Consider the following 18,204-nt stretch of genomic DNA (forward strand, 5'->3'; position numbering starts at 1 on the left):
CACTAAATCAAAATACAGTTAATACTTTGCAGCGGTCATCCGGATCGAAACATTTTATTTTATTTTAGGCCACTGAATAGCAGTGGCAGCTAGGGGTGTACAACTCCTCTAGAGCAGATGCTCATTCGTGTGACTAACTCTCACCTCTTCAGTCTTCGGTTGTTCAGATAGCAAAAATTTACAAGTTGTAAGACATTTTAACGTTTTAAATAATTTCCAGAACGGCTCTGTGGTATATATATTAAATCAGTTGAATGTTCGAGTCCACGGATGACGGACGTTCTTTCGCGGCCGTTTCTCTCCTCGCCGGGGGCCTCGCTGGCGTCCTCCGCGTGGGGCAACAACACCGCGTACCCACGATGCACTCTGGCTGCCTTTGACGACGTAGCTGGATGTTGGGGGCAAGGCAAGTTGATTTTATTCCGTGCAATTGGGCGATAGGTCAAGAGGCCACGGGATGTGAGCCTCATTTGCCAAAGGCTGACCTCGATTACCCATGTGACGAGAGCGATAGCATGAAAACAAGTTCGACAATGCAGTGAATAGAAATTCGAGCAAGAACATACATCAATATTCATTTTAAGCCAATGAGTAAGTGGCATAGTTTGTTATTGGCACACTCTAATGGGTGGAGTCCATCACGAATGGGATGGACTCCACCCAATGTTAGTCGGTAAGAGACGAGGATAGGAGTCTCATTTGCAAGCGTGGCTTGGGTCGTCAAAATTACAAAAGCAAAAAACTAATAAAGTATAGCAATGAAGCAAAATGAACTTGTTTAAGAGGGAGCAGGGAGGGGGGGGCAAACAGAAACTCAGGGTGATGGGGGGGGCAATAGGAGTCGGAGTGCCCTTGACAAGAACGTCGGGTAAGCCAGCAGCATTCGCTTAGCCAGACTCACTGGCGATGCACGTGTGTGTTGAACTTCTTTTGCACCGTACGCATTGCAACCGTGCTAAATCGTAGATGAGGCCCAGAAAATTTAATCCGGCCCAGCGTATGGTGGCATGAACAAACGCTGCCGGATGTTGGTCAGGAAAGCTGATCGGTCGATGAAAATATAAAAAAACAAATTCCCCCTTGATCTGTGGAGAAATAGAACAACATTCTGCTTATCAATTACTGTACTTTAACACGACAGTAATAGTTGGTGAAACAGCCATTGGCGTAGACGCATTGGAAAGCATTGCCGAATTCTCCAATCGATTACGCAGTGCGTGTACGTGTACAGCACACCCCGGCGTGTAAACCTGCGAAGGGGACCAGCAATATATCGTCTCCCCACAAAATATACATTTGATGAATTTCAACAATTTATGGAACGCGCGGCTCCCGAGAGTTCGTCACGAAATCACCAGAGTGAAGACGACGCGTTGAGCACACCCCGGATTGGCAGGCACGTGAGCACGTGCCTGCCAATCCACGTGAGAGCACGTGCCTGCCAATCCACGTGAGAGCACGTGCCTGCCCAATCCACGTGAGAGCACGTGCTTGCCCAATCCACGTGAGAGCACGTGCCTGCCAATCCACGTGAGAGCACGTGCCTGCCAATCCACGTGAGAGCACGTGCCTGCCCAATCCACGTGAGAGCACGTGCCTGCCCAATCTACGTGAGAGCACGTGCCTGCCAATCCACGTGAGAGCACGTGCCTGCCAATCCACGTGAGAGCACGTGCCTGCCAATCCACGTGAGAGCACGTGCCTGCCAATCCACGTGAGAGCACGTGCCTGCCAATCCACGTGAGGGCACGTGCCTGCCAATCCACGTGAGGGCACGTGCCTGCCAATCCACGTGAGAGCACGTGCCTGCCAATCCACGTGAGGGCACGTGGATAAAGCAGCGCTTACAGTGGCCTCTCGTTCGAGTCCCGACGTTACGGTTTCCCTTGCGGCGTTTTAATCACCTGCTTAAATTGCGATGTGCCATATCAATCTTTCACATCACGCAGGAAGTGCAGAATGTAGATTCCAATCAGTTACCAATAAATCATCCCCCTTTAATGCCCCAGCTCCAAGGGCTGCCACCTGCCCGCATTTGACCCGGACTGTCTGGGAATTGGCATCTGTGTTCGGACGGCAGCAATCGATTTGTACCCAGATTCGGTATTGGTGCCGTGTGGTGAACTGCGCGGTTGTTGACCGAGGGACGCTATGTCTGGGTTCGGTCTACGGTGGAGAAGGTGGCAAGCAAGCCCCCGCCATCGGATGCCATTGGCGAGTGACGTACAGTCGTATCGCGTCGTTGTGAGCGATTCAGACATATCCGGTGTTGTATTGAAATGTTTTCACTTCGCTCTTGTGCAGGAGTGTTTTCTGCATCCCGTCGTGAATAATACGAGGAAGTAATTTGCAACTGTGCTGAGATTATAATGTTTTTTTACTTGGACTATCGTGGTGGTTGGGGGAAAGCCATCCTCTTTGGTCTGTGCGGAACACAACCCTCTCTGCATACAATAAATTACAACAGACAATCAGCCATTTGTGCTTCGATGGTAATTGTGAGAATTTCCATGGCAACGAGACGTTTGTTATCGTGAAACAAAGTTGCGACCGAGGCAGCCAGGGCGATCACAACACAGGGCCCTATGTGCGAGTGCTTTTAAGTACAGTGATTTGTAATTGCTGCACCTAGTTTTTTTAAAATATATAAAATATGATTTTTGACATCTACGGGGGGAAAAAAATATAATTCCCGACCCAGGTCACTCATGCAAGCGAGACTTCATCCTCATCTCTTGACCTCGCACCTGGTCAAACAACACGAGAAGTTGTATCATCACATCATCGTCGTCTCGTCTCGATACGTTGGCCTCCCATGCAATACTGTCCATCCCTTGGCGTCAAAATACTACCGTGCTTACGTACTGCAGTAGCCAATCGCAATGCGATATTGTTTAGTTTCCTTATGAATAATAAATAAAAGCCAATGCTGTGGCAGCTCAGCAGTCGAGTCTCATGAGAACCCACCCACCGCGCTACTGGCCCTGGAGCACACGTGGGGTAGCCACCTATCAGGGTTGTCCCTGTGAAGTGACAGGCAGGGATGGCTCCCACGTCGAAGCGCTGTTTGTCGAGTGGCGGCCACGTGCAGATCTCCTTGTCACTCTTCTGTTGCTATTGCCATGGTTACTGTTTCCATCGGCTTTGACGCATCGATTCCGCCTGGCACGTTGAGTTCTCTGTCAGACAGCTTTGGTCCCATCCGCACTGTGTTCTACCACCCCTCTGCAGGTCACAGTGCACTCGCTCACCCACCCACTGCTACTTTACTGATTTTATTTTACCAGGTAAAGTCCCACTGAGCTATGTAGCCCTTTTTGAGAAGCGACCTGGCCATCACAAATGATATTTCAACCAAGTAGATTACCATTTGGAAATGTATAGCAGCCACATACTCTCAACACGTTGATTCTCAATGTGGAGGGAAAAACTAGGGAAACCCAGAGAAAAAAAACACGTGGCCATGGGAGAACATTTAAAACTCCAAATATACAGGTGTCAGGGACGGGATCAAACCCACGACTTCCTTGTATACCAGACGAGGGAGTTTATATCTCGCCACCAACACGCACGCTCACCCACCGACCCACTTTGTCTGACACTGCGCTGCAGGTTACAAGTCCTCTCCTCCCTGTCCCACACTCACACACAGCCTGCCATCGCCGCTCCACTTTTGAATTCCCTGCCACTGCCTCTTTTCCCCAAGTGCTTAAAATAGGCGTGCTCACTTCAAGAAGTGACGTCTCCACACGTTACCAATTTTGCCCCCGGTAGTGCTGTTTGTTGCTGGCCACTTTGTACTTTGGGTCAGTGCCCAGCAGCCATGATTAGTAAATGAAGGCCCCATGGTGAGGCCTCGTCACGGCTGCATCATCGAAAAAATTGGCTTTTATCAGGGTGGAAGGGTGGCGGCTCAGTGGCAATGGTCGTGCCTCGCAGCAGGAAGCACCTGGGTTCGATTTCTGACTCCGGAGCCTCTTCTGTGTGGAGTTTGAATGCTCTCCTCCCATTCTGCATGGGTTTCCTCCAGATTCTGCGGTTTCCTCCCATAGCTAAAAAAACCCCTCCATGCACACAATGTATCTTGAACTTCTTTCGCACCGTACGTAGCCGCCCGTGTTAATTGGAGGTGCGGGGGAAGGACAACAAACTAAACACAAAAAGCAGTTTTAAAGAAATAAGTTTTCAATCTAGATTTAAAAGTGCACAGCTTCTAGTGGCTTCCTAATATTGGAATGAAGAGCATTCCAGACGGCCGTAGAGAAGCACATCTGAAATCGCGCGATGCGGTGACCTGGATTGGCCAAACATTCCACTGCATCACACAAAACTCGGCAAAACCCTCCTTAAAAAAATCGTTCAGACTCGGTGAGCCTTTCCTGGGTAAACAAGCGTCATGATAATAAAAATCGTACCGTCTCCTTTCACATGGCATGTCAGTAACAGTTTGTATATATGTCATAGTTGAATGTTAAGGGTCCTTCAAGCAATCCAAGGTGGCAGTAGACGCCGCATGGATTGCAGCGACACCACCAGGGGACGTGTGCGTGGATGGCGCCACTCGTCGGCGTGGACCTCGACGACTGCCAACTGTGGTCCGGCGCGTGCCGGTGATGGTCCCCCCCCACGGCGTTGAGTTCCCTCCGGCTGCGTGTGTCGGCCTCCGCGCAGACTCGGCCGGGGGCCTGCCCCGTTTTACCCCCTGCTCCGCCGTCATCGGTAATTGTGCGCCGGCGACACAAATGAAACACTTGCGGGCGCCAGCGGGCAGGGAGCAAAGCGGGCGGCGAGTCTCGGTGTGAGCGTGGAGAGGCTGTTGCTTTTTGACCACCCCGGGGCCTCGTGGCCTCTGTGAGTGCGCGTGCGACGGGTGGCTCGTCTCAACCGTTCCCAGAAATCAACACCGGGAGAGGGGGGGAGGGGTCGGCAACGCCGGGTGGGAGGGATCCCACGGCCAGAAAGACGTGACCGTCAGCCAAGTGGGATTATAAAGCATGGCGAGCAATCAGCGTCCAGGCCCGGTGCGCGACGTGGTGGCGGTGTGCGATGGATGTCTCGTGATCAAGCGGTACCCCCCCCCCGACACATTGACCTCAGTTCCGCAGGTAGCTGCTGCGGTGGTGGTGTGGCTGCTGCGGTAAAGAGCGTCGGCACGCACCGTTTGACGGGTAAATGTTTCGTGGGTTTTTCTGAGTTTTTTGTTTGTTTGCGGTCGTCGTTTGTTTGAGTCGTGACGTAAACGATTATGTTTGTCATAGGTCATATTTGATGCGATCATCAGGCAATGAAACGGAAATAATACGGTTAGGTTTTTCGAGTTAAAAACAATTACGGTACTTTGTTTATGGTACTCGTAAAGTGCCTTTGCCGGAAATATATTGTGGGACGGATACCGGAAGTATCAAACTCTTTATTCGCAACGTTTTGGCAGACACACGCGTCAATGACGATGCGTTATTAGGACACGGCTGGGTCTCGTCTCCAAAAAGAAATGACTCCTGCTATCGTGACACCAATTTAAAGATACCAGAAGCGGGGTGGAGCTCCGGTCCGGCACGTCACAACTACCGTTGCCTCTCAACCTGAACCCCATCATCGTTGTCCTTGTCAAACTGTTGTTGTCGTCATCATCACCATCAAAGTGTCTCACTGATTTCCTCTCATGACGTACACAATTGCGAGGAGCCTCCACACACAATGCACAATCGATCCCCCGTCAATATCAGCAACCGACACACGCCCCTCGCTTAGAAAGCTCATCGCAGCTTTCTGCTTGAATGGCACGTCCACCTCAGCCATCCTGTTTGTGGGGACGACGCCACGGCTGGTAGGCTGCCGGGCAGCACGGAGAAGCACCACAGCCGGAGGCGACAGGCTGGCGCTTGGGAAGGCAGCAGCCAGGACCGGTGCCAACAATTTGGCCAAGGTCTCTGGCCGTGAATGCGTGCTTCTACTTGTGTGGGACTTAGCCCAGGGTAGCCGGATAAAAACCTGTGGGTGCTTTGGGGGGTCAAGCCGCTCTATCCCCCGTACAGATGGACACGGATGGAGATCAATCCACTTGTCCTACTGCTATCTCCCGGCGAGCCAGGGTATAACCACCTCCATGCCCACGGGGAAGGGAGTTTCGCGACATTTGCGCGGTGATCCACCAACCCCTCGCCGCTGCCTCCACAGTGCTGGGTTACAGAGAGCCACGTGCGAGGTAGCAGCCACCGCCACCCACCCCGGCACTCGAGCATCACACTGCACAGACGTGTGTGTGTGTGCAGTATTCCACACGTGTGTCGGTGTAAGTTGTCAAACAACGCATCTCTCATCGCATGGACATCGTACATGTGCACGGTCTGATTAAATTACCAGCCGGTGGTGGAGCTTCCCTTCATCGACCCATTCGGAACAGTGTGGTGAAGTATGGTCAAACAAACCCCCCCCCCCCCCCCCCCATGACGGACAGGGCCTTGGAGAGGCGTTCAGCCAAAGGACTCTACATCATCATTATTTTAATCTTGACCGAAAGCTTGGCAGGCTCCGCTCCACGTACCCTGGACTCTGTATGACACCAGGCCAGGGGTCACGTGCGGCTCTTTTAAGGACTGCTGCGTCGTGACGTCACGCGTTGAGGACCGCCGACTCATGTTCACCACATGCATTGCGGTGATTTGAATATGGAGGTATTTTGTTTTTACCGAATTAGATTTAGAAACAGTCTCTGTTGTTTTTGTTGGCAACCCTTGGCCGATTGTCAAACCTCTGCGTGTGCGTGCTCATAATCGGATATATGGAGGAAAACTCAAAATGATAAATATACGACCACGTGATCTGTCAAAATAACAGCTCGATTGCAATAGAGACTGCTGCTCAGTCGTGTTTTTCTCGATACCGAGATACCATTCTACAGCGTGCAGGATGCGGCACGCGCTGCTAACGCTCATGTTTCATGCGTGAATTTGCACGGCGCATTTCACAATTGGTTGAAGGAAAACACATTTCGCTGTACTGGTGGCGAGACATATGGCTCATTAATAAAACATGAGCCTTTGTCAACCGGTATAATGAACGACTTACTGCGACTGTTCGTGGTGTGAATCATTTTACCGTTAATAGCCCGGCCGTTTTTACGCGTTATCGTTTCGTGAGCGCCAGCCCAGCCGCGTCGCATGTACCCACACTCAGACACAACACGTGACACACTCACACACAATACGTCACACACAACACGTGACACACACACAACACGTGACACACTCACACACAACACGTCACACACAACACGTCACACACTCACACACAACACGTGACACACTCACACACATCACGTGACACACACACAACACGTCCCACACTTAGACACAACACGTGACACTCACACACAACACGTCACACACAACACGTGACACACTCACACACAACACGTGACACGCTCACACAACACGTCACACACTCAGACACAACACGTGACACACACACAACACGTGACACACAACACGTCCCACACACACACACAACACGTCCCACACACACAACACGTCCCACACACACAACACGTGACACACTCACACAAAACACGTGACACACTCACACACAACACGTCACACACAACACGTCCCACACACACACACAACACGTGACACACACACAACACGTGACACACTCACACACAACACGTGACACACTCACACAACACGTCACACACTCACACACAACACGTGACACACTCACACACAACTCGTCACACACTCACACACAACACGTCCCACACTCTCACACATCACGTGATACACTCGCACACAACACGTGACACACTCACACACAAAACGTCACACACAACACGTCACACACTCACACACAACACGTCACACACACACAACACGTCCCACACTCACACACATCATGTGTGACACACTCACACACAACACGTGACACACTCACTCACAACACGTCACACACTCACACACAACACCTCCCACACACACAACACGTCCCACACTCACACACATCACGTGACACACTCACACACAACACGTGACACACTCACACACAACACGTGACACACACATCACGTCCCACACACACAATACGTCCCACACTCACACACATCACGTGACACACTCACACAACACGTGACACTCACACACAACACGTGACACACATCACGTCCCACACACACAATACGTCCCACACTCACACACATCACGTGACACACTCACACAACACGTCACACACTCACACACAACGTCACACTCTCACACACAACACGTCACACTCACACACATCACGTGACAGACTCACACACAACACGTCCCACACTCACACACAACACGTGACACACACACAACACGTGACATACTCACACAACACGTCCCACACTCACACACAACACGTGATACACTCACACACATCACGTCACACACTCACACACAACACGTGACACACTCACACACAACATGTCCCACACTCATACATCACGTCCCACACTCACACACAACACGTCCCACACTCACACACAACACGTGACACACACACAACACGTGACACACTCACACACATCACGTCCCATACTCACACACAACTCGTGACACACTCACACACAACACGTCACACTCTCACACATTACATCACACACTCACACAACACGTCCCACACTCACACACAACACGTGACACACACACACAACACGTCCCACACTCACACACAACACGTGACACACTCACACAACACGTCACACACTCACACACAACACGTGATACTCACACACATCACGTCACACACTCACTCACATCACGTCACACACACACAACACGTCCCACACTCATACATCACGTCCCACACTCACACACAACACGTGACACTCACACACATCACGTCACACACTCACACACATCACGTGACACACTCACACACAACACGTCCCACACACACAACGTCACACTCTCACACACAACACGTCACACTCACACACATCACGTGACACACTCACAGACAACTCGTCACATACTCACACAACACGTCCCACATACACAACACGTGACACACAACACGTGACACACACACAACACCTCCCACACTCACACACAACACGTGACACATTCGCACACATCACGTCACACACTCACACACAACACGTGACACACTCGCACACATCACGTCCCACACTCACACACAACACGTGACACACACACAACACGTGACACACTCACACAACACGTGACACACACACAACACGTCCCACACTCACACAACACGTGACACACTCACACACAACACGTGACACACACACACAACACGTGACACACACACAACACGTCCCACACTCACACAACACGTGACACACTCACACACAACACGTGACACACACACAACACGTGACACACTCACACAACACGTCACACACTCACACACAACACGTGACACACTCACACACAACACGTGACACACTCGCACACACAACACGTCCCACACACACAACACGTCCCACACTCTCACACATCACGTGACACACTCGCACACAACACGTGATACACTCACAACACGTCCCATGGCCGCATGATGGCTGAGCAGCATGGTGCATGCCCCAGTCACCGGGGCGGCTGCTCTCCATATGCTCATGCTAATCGCAGGTGACGAGGTCAGTGACAGACTTGACGAGGTTAAATACGAAGCAAAGCGTGCCCAACGAGCAGCCCCTCCTGTCTAAGGGTTTGAAGGTCGCTGAGAATGCATCAACTGGGACCTAAGCACTGTCCATGAACTATTCATGATAATCGAATCCGGGTATTAAAAGCAATCGTTTTAACGTCTACTCTGCTGTGTAGTACACTTGATTGACCATGTTTGTAGGGGACATTACTGGAAGCTAATGCATGACAATTGATGTCGACAAATGGACGGATTGGCGGGACACCGATGCAGCGTAACGCACCGGTGCTCATAAAACAGTCTGACGAAGTTGCCCTTGAGTGAGCTGCAGACTCTCCATCAGAAGTTGCACTTAGATTCAGCAGCTGCCTTCCCCATCCGAACGTGTGGAGGTGACACCACGAGACGTAATCTTGTGATGCCACCGTCCGCCAAGAAATGATTTCGGAGATGAATCGAGGAACCGTCCGACCAAGTCTAGGGCACGAGGAGTCGAATCTCGCTGCCGTTGGAACACGGAGCCAGCCAATCGGCATCAGGCTGGGTGCTGCTCTACAGCAACAGACTGTGACACTTCGTGGTCTTGCCGTTGGAACACGGAGCCAGCCAATCGCCATCAGGCTGGGTGCTGCTCTACGGCAACAGACTGTGACACTTCGTGGTCTTGCCGTTGGAACATGGAGCCAGCCAATCGGCATCAGGCTGGGTGCTGCTCTACAGCAACAGACTGTGACACTTCGTGGTCTTGCCGTTGGAACACGGAGCCAGCCAATCGCCATCAGGCTGGGTGCTGCTGCTCTACGGCAACAGACTGTGACACTTCGTGGTCTTGCCGTTCGTTATAAACATTCGTCTTCCGATGGCTTCGACTGATTTTGACGCACCACCACTACCACCCCGCAAAAGTTTCTGAGCGGGGTTGCAAATCGCGGGAAAAGAAAGAATGATTGCGAACATTTGGCTTTTATTTTTATACACCGACCGGTGTGTACCACCAGATACGTTCGTTTCAGCTCCATGATAGGTGACAGTTATTACTTGCACGGTCCCTGCTCTGGTGTCCCAACAAGCGAGCGAACGGTGACGCAGCCCAGCCGCAGCACCGTTTATTGCAAAGGTTCACGGTTCGAATGCAGCGGCCGCCCTGGTTATTACCGCGGGTGTGCGTCCACCGTAAACATCACTTTGCGCCATCTGCTTCGACAGTGAACGTTAAAGAACCCGTGACGTCGTTCACAAGAGCAGGCCCCTACGGTGTGCAGGTGTCGCGGTCCAAACACTTCCCATATCTGAGGAATGATCTGCAAATTACTCAATCGTGATTCTGCATAGCAATCGTCACTCCCCCCCCCCCCCCCTTTACCTCCCCCCGCCCCCCCGACTGTTAAAACTTGGCAGGGCCCTTCTTAAAAATAGTTTTTGGACTCGGCTACGGTTTCCTGCGTGACCTCGCGTACATGATTATAATAATAATGAAAGTGCGGTAGTACTCCACGTGATGCTGGTGAGTGCTGGTGAGTGGTGCGTGACGCCGCGGTCGTGAGGGTGTGACCAGCAGAGGCACGACGGCTCCGAGAGTTGCTGTTGCGATTGGTGCTGCGAAGCGGAGCTCGCTTCTGGGGAGTGGACGCTCCCGTGGCCGCTCACGGACGGATCGTCGCCTCGAGCGTTTGCCAGGAAGGGCCGTGCGGCCCGTTGGAGTGACGATTCGTGTGCCCGATGGGGGTTTGTAGCAAACGCGTTTGTATTTCACGTGCATAGAGAGACACGGAGATGGAACGAAGGTTTTATTTCGTGATTACGGTTCTCCACGACAACGCTTGATGATGATTGGTTGTTGCGCATCAAATAAGTTTTCTGCATTCGAACTCTGCAGTTAATTTGGCACTTATACGTGGCATATGATAAAACAAAAACCTTCCAGGCTATTGTGACTTTTTTTTATTGGGCCCTGCCCATTTGTTTTTGGGTTGAGCTTTGTACTTTTCCTGGGGTGTGCGTTTCAGTAGAGGCTCGTTCTCCCAATGGGCTGGCTGCTCACGGCCAGTTTGGCGAGGGATGATGTTTCAAAGTTTTTTTTCTGACTTTGACGACGGCTAATGACACCCGTCACAATCTCAGCAATGTGGCTCCTGTACGGATTACTCAAAACTATTGACGTTGGTAATGTCAAATCAATTGTTCCCACGGCCCTGCTCCTCGTTAATTGCACGATTGAATGGTGGGGAGATATGAATCTTACAGGGTATTTACTCTTCATTACGAGGAGATCTTTAACTCGCAGATGATGAACGTGCATCTTGGAGCCGCGATTATAAATCAATGCGCGCTTCCTTCCTCTACTCCCTTGGCCTTTTGGACCATTGGGGAATGACTGATTTCCCTCCCTGTGGGGTCTCCTCCACTTCTCTTCGTCCTCCGCTGCGCCTCTCAACTGAGACAACTTCCATCCTGTCCAGTGTTTGGTGTCCAGTGTTTGGAGTTTGAGGCCCAGTCAGGTCGCGGTGTTCCTCTTCCCCGAGCTTCTCCCGTTGTTCCCTCCGTCACCGACCTCAGCGTCCGGGCACCATTCAACCCCCGGTCACGCCTCCGGCACCTTGCGGCCTCCTGCACGTGGCCTCACTCGGCAACCTCGAGTCTTCGTCTCGATTTCTTCAAGGTTTCCTCGTTTGGGTCGCGTGCATCTGTAATAAGATGTTTGAAAAATACTCTGCGTGTGATTTTCCGTGTTGCACTTTGCCTATTGTACCCCTTGTGATGCGTGCGTATGTGGCACTTCTTTCACACCGTACGTAGCCAACCGCGCTCATCGGAGGTGTGGAGGAAGGACCAAACAAACTAAACACGAAAATAAGTTTCAAAGAAGTGAGTTTTCAATCTAGATTTAAAAGTGCATAGCTCCAGTGGCTTCCTAATATCAGAAGGAAGAGCGTTCCAGACGGCCACAGAAGTGTATCCGAAAGCGTGCGATGCAGTGACCGTCTTTGTTCAATGGCCAGCCAAAGGCCGCTGTGAGGATGACCGGCGTTTGCATGTGGTTCATGTGTGACAAGCGCTTTGTGTGTGTGATGAGTGCGACCTTATAACAACAAGCTGCAGTTGGAAGTGGAATTTTGCATGCGTGCGACTCATTTTGCGTGCGTGGTCCAAGCGAGTCACCGTGGATGTGTCGACAGAAATCTTCACGGAGACTCTGGGCAGGAGCGCTGTAGCGGCGTGCTTGTGTTAAATTGGTGGGGAGCGGTGGCGCAGTGGTCAGTCCACTCTGCTACGAACATGGCGACCTGAGTTCGATTCCTGCTCGCAGACACAAATCATTGATGAATATCTGAATCTGGGGCTGCGCCAAGTTGACTCAGCCTTAAATAAGTACCTGGTGCAGTGTGTAATCATCGTTCCGGCCTTTTTATGTGGTCGCTAACAGCACTTGCCCCAACACTCTGTATGCCTATATGGGTCATCTTTGTCTTTGCTCACACAGGCCATTATACAGGGTTATCCAGTCATAGATGGCCCACTGATTTCCAACGTCCCTTCGACTTTGTTCTCAACAGCTGAGAGAGAATATTGCGAAAGTGATGGCTCCGTGTCAGAGGAGAGGGTTTTCAGGATTTAATAATTGTGGTCCGATAGAGTGGACACGTCTAGAGGCTGTGGAGTCACGGTGTTTCTCATTACCAGCCAGCAGCCCTGGCGTCTTGTCAAACGGACGTGCACGTTGATCAACTTGTCTGTCAGTCGGCCACGGTCAAAGTGCTTCGCAGTGGCGGACCGGCGGCGCTCTCGCCGCGGTCGGCCGCTTGCGGGAACAGGTCACACCGACCCGCGCTGCTTCGCTTCTGCCCTCGCGAAGTGGAGCGTCCGTGTTCATGTTCCGTCGGCGGGCGACGGTAATATCTTTACAATCGTTTTTCACGGCTGTTTGGCGAGACCGTGGCCAGAATAAAAAAATAAATCGAGTTTGACGCCTTCACTGTGGTTGTCACCCGGCTAGATAGCAGTCGAGCTGCGAGCGGTTTCTGAGTGCGGCAAAACTTTTCCGGATCGCTTGGCCATTCGAAATGCTCGTCGCTTAGTGACGGTGTAACGCAATCGTCGTGCGACAGGTACAGATAAGCAGACAGTGATGATTATATTTAACAACGTTAAAATGTCTGTAAATTATAGAACGTTGTGCAGTCCGTGTCCATGGTACGATTTAATGAATACAGTGGCAACTGCTGCAGGGTTTGTGCCTGCTCGGTGGCTAGGAAATGGAATCGCATCCAAGGATTTTTTTTAATCTGTCTGTGCGGAACTTTGGGTGTTGCCCCTTCCTATGCATCCTGGGGTTTTTGTGGGGCGCCACGGTGGCGAGATGTTAACTACCTCGCCTGGTATGCAGGAGGTCGTGGGTTCGATCCCGACCCTGACGCCTGCTGTTTATCTGGAGTTTGCGTGTCTCTCTCTCTCATCCCGTGGCTGTGTGGGTTTTTCTCCGGGTCCTCCGGTTTTTCTCTGCACAGTTTGAAACATGCGTTTAGAGTAATTAGCTGCTGTCTATTACCACGCGATGATAAGCCATTTCATTGAGCTGTCATTTGTGGCCAGGTCGCTTCTGAAAAAGAGCTATATAGCTCAGTGGGCCTTACATGGTCAAAACATATATAGTGATAGTAATTTCTGCGGGTTTTCTGGTTTCCTCCCACAAACAAACTCTAATGACTGTATTGGAATTGGCCACACATCCCAGTGTAACAGGGCCCTCTGGACTTTGGAATTCCCTCCCGTTGTGGCTTTTCTCAAGTCCTTATAACTGCCCTCAATTCAATAAACGTATTCATTGTCACCTGTTACACCTTTAACGGTGCTATTTGTTGCTGGCCGTTTGGCGTTTTTAGGCCTTTGTGATTGTGCTCGGCAAATATGAAACCAAGTATCGTGCTCTACACATCGACTTGTTTGTGCTGCATCCGTAAAACTGAGTACATAAAAAAAATCTCAGTGATTTTCCTGCTCCAGTGGACATTGAGGCAGGCAGCGGTCACCTGCGTTTACAGCCCCGAGCTAGTGGTAGAAGTTCCCCATTCCTATGGTGGGGGCAAGTCTACCCGTGTAAAAGCTCACCGCGTTCATTCACGTTTGGTGCCGCTCGCTGCTCTGCTCCCTGGATGACCGCTGCGCCCACCCTCGCCCCCTGAGTCCAGGCCTGAGCAATCGCGCTCAGGCGCACAGTGCAGACTCTGGGGCTCCGGGTGCTGGTAGCTGCTGGAGAGGAGAGCGCTGGCGCAGTCCGGTTGTGTTTCGTTTGTTGTATTTCCCCCCGTAACTGCAAACAGCACGGTTGGCTACGTACAGGGCGAATGGAGTTCAACATACATACATACGTACACACGGAGAGACGGCGATCACATTAACTCGCCGCGATGGACGTGCGCGCCGCACCGGCTAGGCGCTTCCGGCGTCCTGCGAGCGCCTCTCCCCGAGTTCGCCGCCAATGCCTCCGGACGCGCCGCCAAGGCACCGGTGGCTTCTTCCCGTAGCGGCTTCCGACGCTGGCGGTCGCTCGCAAGAACACCCGCCTCTCGTGCGTGTGGGCAGGGACCACGTTTGTGCAGGGCGGTAGTGCGCCATGCGGCGGTACTGGCACAGTAAGGGGACAACAGCTGGTGGTGCATCTGCCGGTCATCTCAGTCGGTCGGCGCATGGCACCTGCTGTATCTGTCCCGTGACCTCCCGTCAGCAACGAGCCTTCGACACTGCACGTGGCCTCAAAGTGCACCTGGCCTGGCACACGTGACGTGGTGATGTCACCGTCGTTCAGTGGCGAACGGCGGATATTGGTACTCGCTCCTCTGGTGACATTCGAGGCAGGGCCTTTATAACGAAATCAGTGTTCCCTCCCCGCACTCATCAGCGAGCTGCGGATGTCCTGCTGAGGCTGCTGCTCGCGGTAATGGCGCCGTGTGAACTGCGATGGCTGCTTACGGGGGTTCTGTGACATTGAGAATGGCGAAATCGGCACGAGATGCCTCTCTGTGCACGAGAGGCTATTTCACGTGCAGATTTTTTTTCTCAACCTTCCTTTGCAGACCGTGTTTTGCCACGTGGTTCCACACGGCATGCTGCCCATGGCACGATTCAAACAAAATCGGTAAAAAATATGATTTTATTGTTTGAGAAATTAAATCTTAAACTTTTGAATATCACTTGTCTCAAGGGCATCACGACCCCTGGCTATTGCCTGGTTTCTCCTGCTGCCACTGCTCTCTCAGCTGATGCAACATTGTAACCACCCTCCTCCTCCCTCCCTTCCTTCCTTCAAACGCAGCATCTCTTGCAGGCATCGCATCGTGAACCCCTCCAAACCACAGCTACACTTTCCATAACCTCTCGCCCTGACTGCTGGGATTCCCTCTGCTACAGCCTCCCCATTAATGTCACCTCAAAACTCGAGGCGAATCCTTGTCGGGCCTGACCACTTCTCCCCACTGGCTCCGCTGGCTCCGCTGGCTCCGCTGGCTCGCTGGCTCCGCTGGCTCCGCTGGCTCCGCTGGCTCCGGTCTAGTGGCAAATCGGCCACGAGGCTGCGCTGAGTCATCGAGATCCTGTGCGTGCTCGCGTGTCTGCGTGTGTGCGCATGCCATCTCTCGGCTTACTCAACCCCTCCCCATGCTCTCCATGTCCTGTGTCCTGGTAACTAATGTCTTCTGTCAAATTCCCCTGTCTCCCCTCGCCTTCATGGGATGTCTCCCCTCGCCTCCATGGGATGTCTCCCCTTCTGTTATCTTCATCCCAGCGTTTGGAAGGCGCCCGACGGACTTTCCGCGCTGCTCACTGCCGTCCCTTGTTCACGTCACAACTGAAGACTTTCCCCCCCCCCACCCTCTCTCTTTCTGCTGGCAATGATTGATTGATTTTCTTTTCACCATTGAACTTGGTCTGCTTTCATGTATAAATAAAGGGTCCCAGTGCATTTCATCGTTAGCACTGCCTCATAACATTAAGCACATTCGTTAGTAGGCTGCAGTGGTGGCCTCGGGGCAGTGGCGTTGGTTGGGACACGGACCCCTGTGGGGGGAGCGGGGGGGGGGTGGTGGACGGGCGGAAGATGGAGTGGAGGGGGGGCTACGGATCCTATACACGCGTGGAAACTCACAGCCAGGGAATGCAACGTGTGTGAGAGGGCGCCCACCGTGGAGATCGAGTTTGTACACACAAGGGACACGGGATCGCTGTCATCGTGAAGATCATCAACAGAATGTGTTTTTTCTTTCTTGTTTTACTTGCTGCAGTGCGCACGTGCCATTGCTGCCGGCAAATGACCGCCGCGTTGTGCATGCTCTGTGCTGCAGATGTCAAGGGCCCTCCCACGCACCACATGTCCTGCGGCCAGTCGCCGTACACGGAGCGAGGCGACTGGAGCCAGCGCTTCTGCATCCTCTCCGACAGCGAGATGCTTCTGCTGGAGCGGGAGGAGGTGGGTACGCTCGTGCCAGTGAGTCGCTGGATTGGGACGCCGCTACGCGTCGATCCGCTCGAAACTATCGCGGGGCGGCGAGACTCTCTCCCTGTTCGGGAACCCCCCCCCCCCTCCCCCCGTGGAAGCGGATGTCCACGGAGCTACCTCTGAGATCGCCTTCTGCAAGTGGCCTCTGATCCACGCAGAGCGGGGGGGGGGGCGGCACTTTCCCACCCGCTCTAGCAATGAGAGTGATGTTTGCCTGGTGACAGTAAAACCGATTCATTCCCGGAGCTGGAATTTGGCCAAGTTAAGTTCGGAAACTAAAATTAATGTCATGGTTATTCGATCTGATTGGGGAGCTTTCACTTGTTCCCATCCTGCAAAGAGGCCTTGGCTACTTCGGTAGAATATCCAGAGCGTCATCCTCCTCATCCGAGAAATGCTCATTTGCCCGGTGGAATTTTAATGTTCAGTTGGCAGTGACCAGCATCACATTCTCGCACGAGTCATATGATTCCGTGTGTTATGGTTCCACCTTGCTCTCCTCGGGCTACCAGGAGTGGTTCCCCAGTTGGCGTCCTGCTGCTTCGTGCTGCCATTGTTTATGATCGCAGTCACTCACTCGGGCATGCTGTTCGTGTGCTCAATGCACACTTGATGCCTTTTCAAAAGGTATCTATTCGGTGTTTGAACATCCTATTATTATTTTTCAATATTTTGGATACTGGTGAAAAGGGTCCCATTTCGGGTCCCATTTTGGGTCCCATTTTCGCACGTTTCTGGGGGGCGGGGAGGGTGGGGGGGGGGGGAGAGACGATGGGAGGGAATTGCAAAGTGGAGCGGTGCGAGGAGAAGAAGCAGAACGAGACGGGTGGTGACCTGCGTTGCGGTGTTTGATTTGAGTGAGCGAATGAGTGGGTGAGTTGTGGGGAGCGGTGGTGTTGCGGTGAGGGCCCTGCGTATCGAATTCGGCGACCCGAGTTCGATTCCCGCTCACGGCCAGCACCGGTGACAATCCTGGGCCTCCCCTAGGTCACCTCAGCCTCAAATGAGTACCTGGTGCGGTAAGTAAACATCACGACTCGGAAGGCAAAAGGTCGTGTTGGCCACCCGGCCCCTCG

General features: G+C 52.4%; 1 protein-coding gene across 3 annotated transcripts in view; it reads left to right on the forward strand.

Moving 5' to 3' along the window:
• LOC116944795 (ras GTPase-activating protein nGAP-like) overlaps positions 1 to 18,204 on the forward strand; it is a 641,297-nt gene that overhangs the window by 150,313 nt on the left and 472,780 nt on the right. For all 3 annotated transcript variants that reach the window (XM_032958521.2, XM_032958519.2, XM_032958520.2), the window contains exon 2: positions 16,974 to 17,098. In XM_032958521.2, the coding sequence (XP_032814412.2) occupies positions 16,974 to 17,098 (125 nt within the window). The remainder of the gene's footprint in view (positions 1 to 16,973; positions 17,099 to 18,204) is intronic.

This window comes from Petromyzon marinus, chromosome 22 (genome assembly GCF_048934315.1).
Source record: "Petromyzon marinus isolate PM22_M1 ecotype Great Lakes invasive population chromosome 22, UKy_Petmar_22M1.pri1.0, whole genome shotgun sequence".
Classification (NCBI taxonomy): Eukaryota; Metazoa; Chordata; class Hyperoartia; order Petromyzontiformes; family Petromyzontidae; genus Petromyzon; species Petromyzon marinus.